This window comes from Uloborus diversus, chromosome 4 (assembly GCF_026930045.1).
Source record: "Uloborus diversus isolate 005 chromosome 4, Udiv.v.3.1, whole genome shotgun sequence".
NCBI lineage: Eukaryota > Metazoa > Arthropoda > Arachnida > Araneae > Uloboridae > Uloborus > Uloborus diversus.
This window is the reverse complement of record NC_072734.1, coordinates 16,907,746-16,922,264: the sequence shown is the minus strand read 5'-3', so window position 1 is coordinate 16,922,264 and position 14,519 is coordinate 16,907,746. Positions and strand designations below refer to the sequence as shown.

At 36.9% G+C, this 14,519-nt stretch overlaps 1 protein-coding gene across 1 annotated transcript in view; it reads right to left on the bottom strand.

Annotated features, from left to right (window-relative positions):
* Window positions 1–10,760, bottom strand: part of LOC129219881 (deoxyribonuclease-1-like) — a 30,406-nt gene extending 19,646 nt beyond the window's left edge. Inside the window, exons 1-5 of the mRNA XM_054854192.1 lie at window positions 10,614–10,760; window positions 9,236–9,324; window positions 6,123–6,212; window positions 1,737–1,837; window positions 1,536–1,651 (exon numbers count right to left, since the gene is read on the bottom strand). Of these exons, the coding sequence (XP_054710167.1) occupies window positions 1,536–1,651; window positions 1,737–1,837; window positions 6,123–6,212; window positions 9,236–9,324; window positions 10,614–10,760 (543 nt within the window). The remainder of the gene's footprint in view (window positions 1–1,535; window positions 1,652–1,736; window positions 1,838–6,122; window positions 6,213–9,235; window positions 9,325–10,613) is intronic.
* Window positions 10,761–14,519: the final 3,759 nt, after the last annotated feature.

Sequence of the window (14,519 nt, the reverse complement as noted above, 5' to 3'; positions counted from 1 at the left end):
CCTCCCCTCTAAACCATTGATTATCCATCCATCATTATTGTATGAGATCATAATTGATTTGATTGCATACAAGATAAGATGGATGTAGACTATCATGCAAATATATTATTACACATTGTATTCAAATACTTTGTTTATGAGCTATATGTGTTTGCCGCAATCTCTTTGATTTGTTAAGTATTTGTTTAAATAAATAATTGGACTAATATTTTCTTTCACTGCTTCTGAAAAAAATTTATAAAGTTTGTGCATTACTAGGTCTTTATTCCAAATCGATTTCTAGCTTTTTATTGACACTCAAAAAGTTCCAGAAATGTGTCGTACAAATGCTTTATATTTTTTCGCATGATTCCCTTCCCCCAAAATGCTAGTGTGTATTATTGAGAAGGAATAAAAGGTGGCGACAGTGAAGCCTCCCATTCTTAAAACAAAGATCTCAAGTTACGTGATAAATTTGAAAGTAAAATATTGGCAGAAATCTGGTTTCTTCCTCTCGTTTTACTTAAAACGTGTCTCCCATTCGTCAAAGTTGAACCATGCGACTTGAGATCTTTGCATCAGCGTTTCCTAAGCCGATGATTGGACGTGCTCTCTCCAGTTACTAATTCCTGCTCTATCGGATGCTCTTGAAAGACACTTAGAGCGTTTTTCGTTGGGAATCAATGCCGTAAATAAGACCTTTTTCAGATTTTATGCAAGACATTGCTCAATCCATGTGTATGGTTTCGGGTTTAGGCAAATTTTGATGGGGACACACTTATTACCATTACCTTGTTGTTTTTTTCTTTTTTTTTTCGAGTTATAGGAGATTTATATGATATGATTTATGATTGATGGGAAAGATTTCGGTTTTCAGAAGATGGGAAAGATTTCGTTTCACGGTCATCATTTTTAATTACTAAAATACAAGTGTGTTTTAGTTTGCGTACAATGAATAAATGTGGAGTTCACATCAGCTTATTTAAATTTTATAGCTGTTGGTCTGACAGGTAATACCATTTGACCAGGGGCACCCCGAGGCGAGTTAAGAGAAGGTTACTGTGACCTTCCAAAAATTTCCTTATTCGGCAAATTTTGTATGAAGATTCGGCAAAATCATCATTATTCGGCGAAATTTTTAGTTCCATTCAGTGAAACTTGCAGTTCCATGCAGTGAAACTTGCAGTTCCATGCAGTGAAACTTGCAGTTCCATTCAGTGAAACTTGCAGTTCCATTCAGTGAAACTTGCAGTTCCATGCAATGAAACTTGCAGTTCCATGCAGTGAAACTTGCAGTTCCATTCAATGAAACTTGCAGTTCCATTCAGTGAAACTTGCAGTTCCATTCAGTGAAACTTGCAGCTCCATTCAGTGAAATTTGAAGTTCCATTCGTCAAATTGAGAATTTCCGCCCTCCCAAAAATTTAAGTTCTGGGTGCCCCTGCATTCGACTGCCCGTATCTGTGCTTGCCTTATCAATCAGTCTCTTGCGAACGAGAAAACTTCAACTTAAAGTTGATTAACATAACACGTTTCAAAAATCAAAAATACTTCACTTCAACTTTGAATTCTTCTTTTGCATAGTCATAAACTGTGGCCATGGAACTTGTTTCATTAGCTGCATTTTTGGGCTGGGTGTGGACGCCAATAGCAAGCATCGAACGCACGTCCCCTACCAGAAAAGGAACATTATCAAAGAGGATGAAAGAGATCCCCCCCTACCAACTACTAAACTTTCTGTGGAGTTATGTACTTACTCAAAGTTGGTGTGGTAAAGAGTGCTATGAACGGAGGTCTCATAAACAAGTCATCTTCGTCTGGATACACTTTGCTTCTTACGAGATTCAAACGATCGGCCCTGGAAGCATTCGAAAACTTTTATGAGGCAAGAGAGATAAATAGTCTGGCCCCCTGATAAGAATAAGAGTGATGTTCTGAAAATTCATTTCTCCATTGAGAGAGAAAGTATGTAGTAAGAAAAGAATTAGCTACATTTGCACAAATCATATCGCAAAGGCATTGGAGAGGAGTTCGTACTGTGCACCTCTGAGAAGTTGAGCTATGGCCTTAAGCAAGTCCATTTCTTTCAAGGGAGATCAATCAGTAAGAAGATGAATTGTTAGGCGAAGAGTTGGGCTACCATTGCAACCCTTTATTGGCGAGAAAATCCTGTACCGCTTGCTACTTCTTACCTGAGTTATATTATTCGCCAAATGGGCAATAACACTGCAAACTAAATCCGCAAGTTCTTAAGCCGTTTTTCTTCACCCTTACTTCAACAAATGAAATTGTTTGAACGGTCGGGCAGTTGAGCTCAACTTGCCAAAGGTGGACAGTACTGTTTGACCACGGATTGTATGCAATTTGACAATTGGCCAAGTTAAGACGATTCCATCTGAATGAATGTAGCAGGGAGAAGGGAAAATAACGATGGGATTTTGATTTACGCGTTTCATAATGTCACTAGTGCCTAATTAATTTATTTCATTCTCTAAGCTGAAAAAGAGTGGAACAAACAGTTTCTATGGAAACAACAAAAAGAAAATACAATGTTTTCATTTCGTCAGGAAAAGTAGAATCAAAATGGTAAGTGCAAAATTATGTTGTTAAAAATACATCAATTACTTTTTTTAGTAAGAATATAGATCGATATATAGTTTAGATTTAAGAATTGATTCGGTAAACGAATTATCATTTATACAACACTGAGTCTAAATAGGCAAAAGCGCATCTGTGACGAACAAACTACCAGCACTGCAAACTAATAGATGCGTCCATTTCCGCCTATAAACCGGATATTAACCTTTCCATGTAATCGATGGTCGGACAGTAAGTACATCGCTCGCTATTTCTCACTTGAATCTGGAGAACTACAAGCGTTATTATTATGATTAGTTTTTTTTCTTATGTGTGTACTTTCGAATAAAGTTTTTGGGGAGCTTTCTTAACGTAGACCATATCATTTTGGCAAAAATATTTCTGATTACTAAAATTGCTGTTGTCGTCTTCGCTCCTCATGTTTTAATTTTTGCATTTTAGCAACTAACAGAACTAAAATGGCAACAGATAGGTAGTGCACTTTAATCTCCTCCAACTGGCAATTTTTTAGTTTGATGCCTTGTAACAGTGTCGGCGCCTTCATTTAAACACTGATGAAAGATAAGATATGTTATCAATATAGGTAGCTCAATTGGAATTTGAAACTAAAACTGATTAGGATAACTGAAGCTTGTAACATGTTATTATTGGAACACATTAAATCAAAGATCTAAATTCAAATTGAACTGAAGTAATCTAAGATCCAGGTGAAGTTAGCAGGTAATATGAGCCAATATCACAGCATCAATGGGAGGGTTACCATAGTTCCTATTCCGGGCTGATGAGTGCTAAAAAGCACGAAACTGCAATCCTCGGATGGAATAACTGAGCTGGCGGTGTATTTAAGCACCATTTTGGTTTTAAATATTAGGAGATAACTGTTAAAAATCTGCCATTTTTGATGGGCGAGGGGGCAACCAATGAATAGCGATTCTGATGCAGAAAGCTATGGTGAATGAAACTCGCATTAAAACTGTTACTTTTTCAAAGGCTTTTACATGGCCTGGAAACTAAAAGCATGTCTCATGACTCGACGTTAAATCCCGGTTATCACAAATTTGCCATTTCAACTGCGCTTGCGCACAGACCTAGCTTATTTCAAAAATCTTGCTAAAATTAATTACAAACATTTTGAATTTGTTAATAAATATGAGATGGAAACATAAAAATTAAAATTCACAAAGCTTTCTCTGATTTAGTTTTTATTCCTAGGTAGAGATTGAGTTTTGCGTCTTAATTATTAATGGATTCGATGTCTGATTTTTCTGTCCTTTTTCAGGGCCAAATTTTTAACATCAGAAGAACGTACTAGAATTACAGCAGCACTTCTAATACAAAGCCGAACCCTAAACCTAAATAAAAATGTATAATACTAAACTGTTTACGCCTAACGTAAAATATCCGCAAAAGACGGACATCTGTACTCATATTCCAATCATTTTTTAAGTACACAACGTATTTTACGTTTATGTTAAATAAATATTTCCAAACCAATAAATACTGAAGTGTCATTTTTCTCTTAACATTATAAAGATTATCAGTTATTCATCAGTTATTCCGTAGTTTCATATAATATATCACGAAATTGCTGAGAAAATATTCTAATCGCATTCATTAATTTGTTGGGACTCTAGCTCAGTCTAAATATGAACAAGCAACACGAAATCTTAAAACAGAAAGCCCAAAAAGCTAAGTCCGCGCGCAAGCGCAGTTGAAATGGCAAATTTTTGATAACCGGGATTTAACGTCTAGTTGTCTCATGCAGCAATCTGCAAAAGACACAGAATTTTCTGCTCTCCATAAAGTTGAAAAATAATTATTTCGAGTCAAGTATCAAGGAAATTGTCAAACAGCTATTGCTCAGTAGTTTAAAATTTCGAATTAAGTAGCGTGTGATAAGTCATGGAACGCTGAATAAAAAGTGTACACTTTCTAATTATAGATATTTTTGCGCAGTTGCCTATTAGTGGTTTTAAATACGGTAAGTGCATTTCTTTTTAATTTTTCACACCCCGATATTCCGCAAAACCCCGATTTAACGTATAAAAGTTTCGGCCCCGGTGAATTCTTTATATCAGAGTCCGACTGTATGTAGTTAAAAAGAGCACTACAAACCTCAAGAAAAAGTTTATGTGAAAAAAAATTACACGTGACTAGAATACTGAGCAAATTATGGCTAGGAAAATAAGAAATAACAACGTTTAATTGCACAAAATTGTAAATTATTGCATTCACGTGTTTTGAGGTTACAAGGAGTCCCCTTTTCAACGCAAAAAGTGAGTTTATGGATGAAAAGACATCCAATAATTTTGTCCCATGTTTCAATTTTAGGTTTTACAATTTTGTTGGATTTCTAACCAAAGCTCACTTATTTTGCATTGAAAAAGGGATTCCTTGAAACACCCGAGACACGTGTCGGCTGTAATCTGCATACATATATGTGCAATTGAACGTTATTGTTTCTTATTTTACTTTTCAAGCATCAAGGTATCTATTCAACTTTAAACTATGGTTAGTTTTACTTCTCCATTTAATTTTTTCAAACATCACGCCTCTCTTGAAATGGGGTTGTTTCCTTCAGTCAAAAGTAGTATTTTTAGTCACTGAAATTGATAGAATAAGCAAACAAAAATAACATGGACCCAGAAAATTCTTTCTTTGTCCCAACAGTTGTTATTTAATTATTTTTTTTAAATGTCTGATTTTTCAAACAATTCTTAGTCTAGATGACGTCACGAATGATGCTTTTTGGTGCATCTTTGCACCACGTTTCCTCGTTATGATAATCAAGAAGCAAATTAAAATTGCGCTCTACGCTTGATATCAACCATATCGTTGCCAATACACGTGAGTAAAGATGCTAATTAAATATTTTGCTCTGAGAATGGCAACACAAAATGGCATTTCACCATTTGTGATGTCATCGGCAAAAAATGTAAACAGTAAAAGATCACCGATTTAAGTAATTTTTTAAAAATTTAAACTTAAACAAATTATTTCAAAAATGGTTAGATCCTATGTTTTTAAGCATGTTCTTTCAGAACAAACTACTTTTAAAATATTGGAAACAACCCCATTCTTCTAGGTCACACTGTGGTGGCACGCACCGAAGGTTGAAAGCTCCTGCCTTATAGAACCAGGGGCATCCCCATTGAAGGCAAATCTTATTCGGCAAATTTTGTTTGACGGTTCGGAAAATTTGGAGTTCTATTCGGCAAAATTTGGAGTTCTATTTGGCAAAATTTGGAGGTCTATTTGGCAAAAATTGGAGTGCTATTTGGCAAAATTTGGTGTGCTATTTGGCAAAATTTGGAGCGCTATTCGGCAAAATTTGGAGTTTTATTCGGCAAAATTTGGAGTTCTATTTGGCAAAATTTGAACTTCCATTCCGCAAATTCGGAATTTCCGCTCGCCAAAAATTCAAGTTCCAGAAGCCACTTTATAGAATTACCATGCTTAGGTAACGTATGGCCCAAGATAGGAGGCTGGCATAGTGTTTACTTCACAGTTGGCGATATTTACTGATACGAGAGCAAAAATCTTACCTGTACAGGTAAGCGTATTGTTCCTTTGCTGTTCCTCGACCAAGCCTCTCGCTGATCTCCATCTTGTATTTGCTCTTCGAGTCGGTTAACCTGGCAGGTTAAAAATAAAAATACTTAACGGACCTCTTTATGTGGCACAGCTTTCTGACAAAATATCTCATCTGTAATTTAGGTTTCATGAAATTTTTAATTTTAGAAGCACGAAGTTGAAGGAACCTTTTCATACTGCACTCTTGCTTAAATTTTAATATACAGTACAAGCTCGTTTATCCCGACTAACTGGGATCAAAGGCAGTCTGGATAAACGAAAATCCGGATAATCCAGGTAATAAGAAAAACGCATTCTTAAATTAGCAGACTTATCTTTTATTGCAGCAAAAGTCAATGCTTGAAGCAAAATTAAAAATACAAATACAAATGTGACGACCAGCAACAGGCTCTTAGCTCAGCTAGCTTGGTCGTAGTCAATTTATTAGTCTTCAGTGAAGATCAATGGCCTTCTTAAAGCTATCCACCCCCTTGCTCATTACCATCTCTTCCGGTAAGCTGTTCCAAGTGCCCACAGCAGCCCTACAACCCTACTAAAGTAGTAATTTTACCTTATTTCCAGGTTAGCCTGAGATTTTAATAGCTTAAAACAATGACCCCTCGTCCTGCCTTCGGTGCAAAAATTTAATCCGTTAACATCATTCATTTTGATAAATTTAAACAACTGAATCATGTCCCCTCTGATTCTGCTTTGCTCCAGGTTATACATATTAAGCCTATTACCTCTGATATCATAATCTAATTCTGAAAGTCCCCTTACTAGTCTAATTACCCTTCTTTGAACTCTTTCCAATACACAAATATCTTTCCTCAAATAAGGCGACAAAAACTGCACAGCATACTCCAAATGGGGTCTTACTACACTCCTATATAAAGGCAGAAGAACCTTCTTAGATTTCTTTGAAATAGATCTATTGATAAACCCAAGCATTTTGTTGGCTTTGTTACTTGCAATGCTGCACTGTTGACTAAACTTAAAGTCCTGGTTTATTAAGATAGCCAGATCAATAACACTTTCTGCCTGACTAATGATTGAAACCTGTAAACGATAACTCGTATGCTTATTTCCATGACCTAAGTGTAGCACTTGACATTTCCCTACATTAACTGCCATACCCCACCTATCCGCCCACTTAGTAATATAATCTAAATCCTCTTGATGCTGTTTTACCTGTTCCTCATTTTCTACAATCCCCATAACTTTTACATCATCAGCAAAACATTTCATGCTTCCGAAAAAATTCTCATTGATCTCATTCTTAAAAATATAAACATGAGAGCTTCTAAAACTGAACCCTGAGGAACTCCGCATAAAAGACAGATGTGTTATGAGAAACATTTCAGAGGATTGTTTCTCATAAGCACTTTATCATTTACAGTTCAGCTGCAGTGGTGTCGGACTAACGTTCCAAGTACGTCAAGTTGTTTATTAAATTACTAATTATTTATTTTACGACCTCTGGAGTTTTACATTGAATCAAAATAAAAATTGAATATTCTGCATATTTACAGTTCCGTTCTTTCGATTATAGTTTAAAATTATTATTTTTGTGTATATTTTTTTGAACTTTGGAAATTGAATCTGGATAAACCGGAAATCCGGATAAACGGGGGTCAGATAAAGGAGGTTCTAATGTACGTCAATTTCATTAAAAGACGGATATGTTTTTTGAGCAATCACAAATGCTTATTGTTCTCACTTGACCGTCTTTGATGTTCCGTTCCTTTTTCAACTTGGGTCAGAAGCCTCTGCAGCACCACCGCCCGCCGGCGCCGCCCTCTCCCGCGCGGCTATTCTGATTCTGAGCACTGTCCCCCAGATCCCGCTGCTCCTAATCGGTGGCGTCCTTGTCCTACACACACGCACGCTCGCACACTCACACACGCCTTCACACGCATACACACACGTCTACGAACATATACACAGGTCTACGCACACACACAACTATACACACGTGACCTCCCAGGAGGAAGGGCTGGTTTGGGGGGCAGGAGAGGTTTCTAGAAACAATAACTCTATTGGGTAGGTTCCTGTTCAAACTCGTGATTGCGAAACACATAATATAAATTCAAAATTTCAGAATTCAAATTAAGTTTTTTTTTTTTTTTTTTTTGAGCAACCACGATTGCTTATTGTTCTCATTTGACCGTTTTTGGTGTCCGTGCCTTTTTCAACTTGGACCAGGGGCCTCTGCAGCACCACCGCCCACCGTCCTCTGCTGGCGGCACGGCGCGGCTGCTCCGGTTTTGAGCTACCCGCTTCTCCTGGTCGGAGGCGTCCATGTCCTACACACACGCACGTTCACACACATATACACACACACACATACTCTCACACACGCCTACGTGCATACACACAGGTCTACGCACACACGTACTTATACACACAACTATGCACACATAACCGCCCAGGAGGAGACGCAGGCTTGGGGGGGGGGACAGGAGCCGTTTCTAGAAACAATAACTCCAATGAGTAGGGTCCTGTCTCAGTTCGTGATTGCGAAAAAACATAATTTGAATTCAAAACTTCAGAATTCAAATTATTATTATTATTATTTTTTTTCTTTGAGCAATCACGATTGCTTATTGTTTTTACTTGACAGTCCTTGATGTTCTGGTTCCTTTTTCAGCTTGAACCAGCAGCACCACCGCCCACCGGTGGCGGCACGGCTGCTCTGGTCCTGAGCACTGTCCCCAGGAATCCACTTCTGCTGGGTGGTGGTGTCCATGTCCTACACACGCATGCTCATACACACTCGCCAACGCGTGCGCGCCTTTCACACATACACAGACCTACGTGCACACACTTAAGCCTGCACACACACAACTATACACACATAACCACCCAGGAAGGGGGACATGCTTGGGGGGGAGCCATTTCTACAAACAATAACTCTAATGAGAGGGTCTTGTCGCAACTCGTGATTGCGAAAAACATAATTTGAATTCAAAATTTCAGAATTCAAATTACAGTTGATTGGAGGAAGTAAGTCACAAGTCTTTTTTTTTTTTTTTTTTTTTCGTTTTCTAATATTAGTGACAAGCTGTGGGGAAAATATACTTACTTGTTGAGGTCTTTAAGGAAGTCCTGCATGGCTTTCTCATTCTGGGTGACAATTTCCTGAATCAGCACCAAGTCGTACCTTAAAATCACCTGGAAGTGCAGAACATAAGATGAAGATAGTTGGCAACGAAATTGGCGATTGCGAATCGCTCTATTTTTAACATCTGACTCAAAAAGGAAAAGGGTTACAAATTTGAACTGTCTGTAGCATCATAACTCATAAACGGAGGGACCGATTTCAATGATTTTCTCGTTTGTTTGGAAGGAGACTTTATGGAGAGTGCTTTTAGTTACGTCTCATCTTTGTATGAATTTAATCACCAGATATATCAATTAAAAACCACGAAAATTAGAATTTGTTTCTCTTTTTTTTAGCAAAAACATACTTGTACATTTAAAATAGTAATAGCAATCTATCAAACATAGTTTTCTACTGCTGATGAAGTTTTTTCGGAACTTCTAAATTACATAGTGCTCACACAAATTAGATCCTTTTTTACCAGATTTTAAATACAATTCTAAGCCTTTATTCACGTGATTGGTAGCGATTTCATTGTTGACCGACAAAGAAAGAAAGCTCATTGACTAAAACTTTTATCTATTTAAAGCTTCCATTTATTAACAAAAAAAAAAAATAAATAAAAACATGTAATGCATATCAGTATTTTAGTGTATAAGAAATTTTTTTAAAAGGCTTTTTAGTTTTCACTTTTGCTTCTGCTTCTGCTTTCGCGACTAGCAAATTTTAGTCGTTGTAATTATCTAAATTTTTTCATGCTTTGGCATATCGTCGCCTCAGAGCAACAGTAGGATATCTTATTGTTATTCCTGGGATTAGATATCTTACTGTTGCTCTGACGCAACGACATCATATGCAAAGAATAAATTTTTAAAATTTCAGAACACGCATAAAATTTTAATAAATTTACCGCTCTTCATAATAGAAATATTTACAACATTTTAACTACGTCTCTACGGAATTCTCACTTATTATCACCAATATCGCTAAACTGACACACTCGGCATCTCATTTTTGTTGCCAAATACTCAGCCATCTTGGCGATATATCACCAAGCTTGTGACACAAAGTTGGCGACAAAGTTTTAGCGATTTAATGTATAAAAAAGAATTTAAAAAAAGAATCCTTCATGAAATCGAACGACATCTTTAATTTTTATCTGTAGAAGATTAATCTAAATACGACTAAGCCGATATAGTACTCATAAAAAGGCCCCCTCCCCCCCCCCAAAGAAGAAAGTTAAAAACGAATAGTTGAAATTTTAATGTTGCAAATGCAATCAAACTATTCTTTCTATTTATCAAAAATCCCTGCTTTCCTTACAAAGCTCAGATTTCTTTTAACGAGGGAGAATTCCTACCTGCTTCACTATGTTCATGATAGTTGCATTACCAAGCTTGCTGTTTCCAAGGTTCTGGATGTTGAAAGCACCGACAGACAGAGGTTTCTCCACTGAGTTCTTGGTCCACGATACACTGGCAAATGAATAGTTGATCAGCACTGCCATCAAGACAAGTAGCTTTGGACTCAAAACTAAGTAGGCTTCCATCGTGACTGATGTTCAGTAAAAGGAGAGAAAGGAATGAAAGAAAATGTATCAGGTTTGACATTTTTTTACTGGTATAAATATGCATATATATCATTGACTGAGTACACTACAAGTTTTTAACTGCAAATTTAGGAGAGAAAAAATTGAACATCTCACTTTTTTTAGTAAGTCACCGCCCTATAGCCAGGGCTAAGGCAGAAATACATCGCCAGCTCAGTCAATTCCAACCGAGGACTGCAGTTTCGTGCTTATTAGCACTCATCAGCCCGGCATAGGAGTGACTGAGCTGGAGGTGGAAAACCTCTTAAGGAAGTCAAGAGTGCCAAACAAACTGGTACGCTAATACAGAATTAGCACTGCCCAGACGAGTGACTGAAGCAATGGTTCGGTTCAACTCGAAATATTGAAGGCAAGGCAGGTATATTTAGTAAGTCACCGCCCTATAGCCAGGGCTAAGGCAGAAATACACCGCCAGCTCAGTCAATTCCAGCCGAGGACTGCAGTTTTGTGCTTATTAGCACTCATCAGTCCGGCATAGGAGTGACTGAGCTGGAGGTGGAAAACCTCTAAAGGAAGTCAAGAGTGCCAAACGAACTGGTAGCTAATACACACAATCTCACTTTTGTTGAAAATTTTCGTTCAGAAGAAGGCATAAATACTTCCACTTGAATAAAATTTTGCGGTGGTAGTTTAATAACATTTAAATCAAATCTTCACATATTCCACAAAAAATCATGAAGAAACATTCATATGTTGAGCAGGGTGATTCAAAAATACATGTAAAAAAAAGTTTCTCCTAGATAACGGGACACCCCTCAATTTTTTTAGACTTGTAGACAGTAATATATTGGAAGAGTTTTAGCTTCCTATTTCAAAAGAAAGAGGTTGCTCAACCCCCTCCTCAAACTTCATATATGGGGATTGGGTTAAAAAAATACATTGAACTGAAAAAACAATGCTACATATTATAATATACACATGTAATATGCATATACATTGCAATAAAATAATTATTTACAAAAAAAAAACAGTTGGGGAAATTAAGTATTTCTAAACTAGTAGCATTTTCTATACTACGCCCGATGTTGAATTAAGTGGTCATTGAGCCCCTCTTAAAATTTGAGTAAAAAGTTAAAACTTTTACCGCCTAATACTGTTAGTAAGTCTTAAAAAAATAGGGGGTGTCCTGGACTCTTGCTGGAAAAAAGTTTTTTTGAACCACTCTGTTGTTGAGTTTTCTCGAAGCAGTATGAAAAACAGACTGAACTGTAGTTACCAATATGTAGAATTCATCCCACTGTTTATGATTTTATTATCTTTCTGCTGTTGAAAAACTAATGTAAAAGAAGGTTTAAAAGTTGTCTCCGTTTTTTTTTTTTTTTTTTTCTTTTTCTTTTTTTTTTTTTTTTTTTTGAGCAATCACGATTGCTTATTGCTTTTATTTGACTGTTTTTGGCGTCGCTATGATTTTATTTTCCCGCCAGCACCCTCTGCAGCATCACCGTCGACCGGCTCCTCGCGATGCTGCTCCTCTAGCGAAAGCCGTCTCGAGGTTGCGTCCATATCCTACACACACACGCATATATACACACACCTAAACACAAACACACACATATATATACATACATACACCTACACACACACAAACACATACACACACACGTATACATACAGACACCTACACATACACACACACAAATAACCATACACACAACTACCCATACACTCACACCTGGACACAAACACACATGCCTACATACACACACACTCGTGATCGCGAAAAACATAATTGAAATTCAAGAAGTGAAAATTCAAATTATTTTTTTTAACTTTTTTTTTTTTTTTGCTTTCCTTTTTAAAGTTATCTGGTTGCTTTTTAGCACTAGCTAAATTTATTAAAAATCGTATCCAAAAATACGAATTGAGAGATTGTGTAGCATCAACATAGGTGTAATAGTACTACCCCCCCCCCCCTCCCCTCCCCTAGAGAGAAGGCAAGCCTTATTCATCAAGGAAACCAACAAAAGAGGCTTTAGTCATGTTTGCTGTTAGTGTGTGGAAATGAAATTAATACTGCTCGGAAAATCATTATTCTTTTATGGAGTAATTTTCTAACACAGACAAGCAAAAATCCATTTTTTTCCTTCTTTATTTTGGCAACAAAGGCAACATCGAACATGTGAGCTAATCAAAAATTGAATGCGGGGCTCGAAATTTCATTCTCGAAATTTCATTCTTTTTGCACCTTGAAAATATTCTAAGTCTTTTGAAATTTTAATGTTATTTTAAGCTATCATGACTCTAAATGGTGATCAACAGAGTTTTGACGAACAAAATTAGAAAATTAGGAAATTAGGAAATCTGCTAATTTTGTGCGTTAAAACGTTGTCGATGACCATTTACTTTTCTTCACAAAGATATTAATTTATTTCTAATCATAACTCTGCTCATGTATTTTTTTATTTTTAACATATTGTATTTAACTTTCTCTTTACTTTTAACTTTGTAGTGCTTTTTCAACTTTTATATATACAAATAAACTTTACTAATAATAAAGCTCAAAGTCAGGATTTCAGGATGTTTGGATGTCTAGATGTCTGGATGTCTGGATCTCTGTGACGCGCATACCGCCTAGCCCGCTCGGCCGATTTTCACGAAATTTGGCTCAAAATTAGTTTGTAGCATGGGGATGTGCACCTCGAAGCGATTTTTCAGAAATTCGATTTTGTTCTTTTTTTATTTCAATTTTAAGAACATTTTCCGGAGCAAAATTATCATAAGATGGACGAGTAACTTACGGAATTATCATGACGTGGAATGGGAGGGCGAATGAACATAGCCAATTGGCGAGAAAATTCACCATACATTATTTGTAAATATACAGGCGAACCAAATGACCTTTTAATTTTCTAGTACGGTCAAAGCCGTGCGGGTACCACTAGTACTCATTAAAGCTACCAAGTTTATTAGGTATCACTAATTACTCACCTGTCTTCTTGTAAGAAACGCTTTTCGCCCTTTCGGGTGGTAAAATCTTACCAAGAAATAAAGCGAAATGACAGCATTTCGTTTTATCCATAGCAATGATCCCATTTGATTGTGTACACCTGTTGAATTCCCTGGAAGATAAAGTTGCTAATTCATGTCGTTTCCATATCACCAAACAAAATATGTAACAGTAAATTCAGAAATTAGTAAAAATGCCGGAAGCGTCGTGTGGATGTAGAGAAGTTTACTCGACACAATTTTTCATTTCATTGATGTTATTCGCATGTGCACATTGTTTGTTTTATATATAAGGATTCTTTGTTCATTTACTGCCGTAGGCAGGTAAAGAGAAGTAACTGCAGCATTTTTTTTTTTTTTTTTTTTGAGCAATCACGATTGCTTATTGTTCTCACTTGAGTGTTTTGATGTGCTATCATTTCATTTTCCCACCAGCACCCTCTGCCAGCACCACTTTCGACCGGCTCCTCACGATGCTGCTCCTATAGCGAAAACCGTATCCAGGTTGCATGCAGATGCTACACACACGCGCATGCATACACAACTACACACACATGCACACACACAATACGTACACCTACACACACATGCACACACACAATACGTACACCTACACACACATACACACACATACATACACCTACACACATACACACACACGCCTACACACTCACATGCATTCAACTACCCACGCACACATACACAAACACA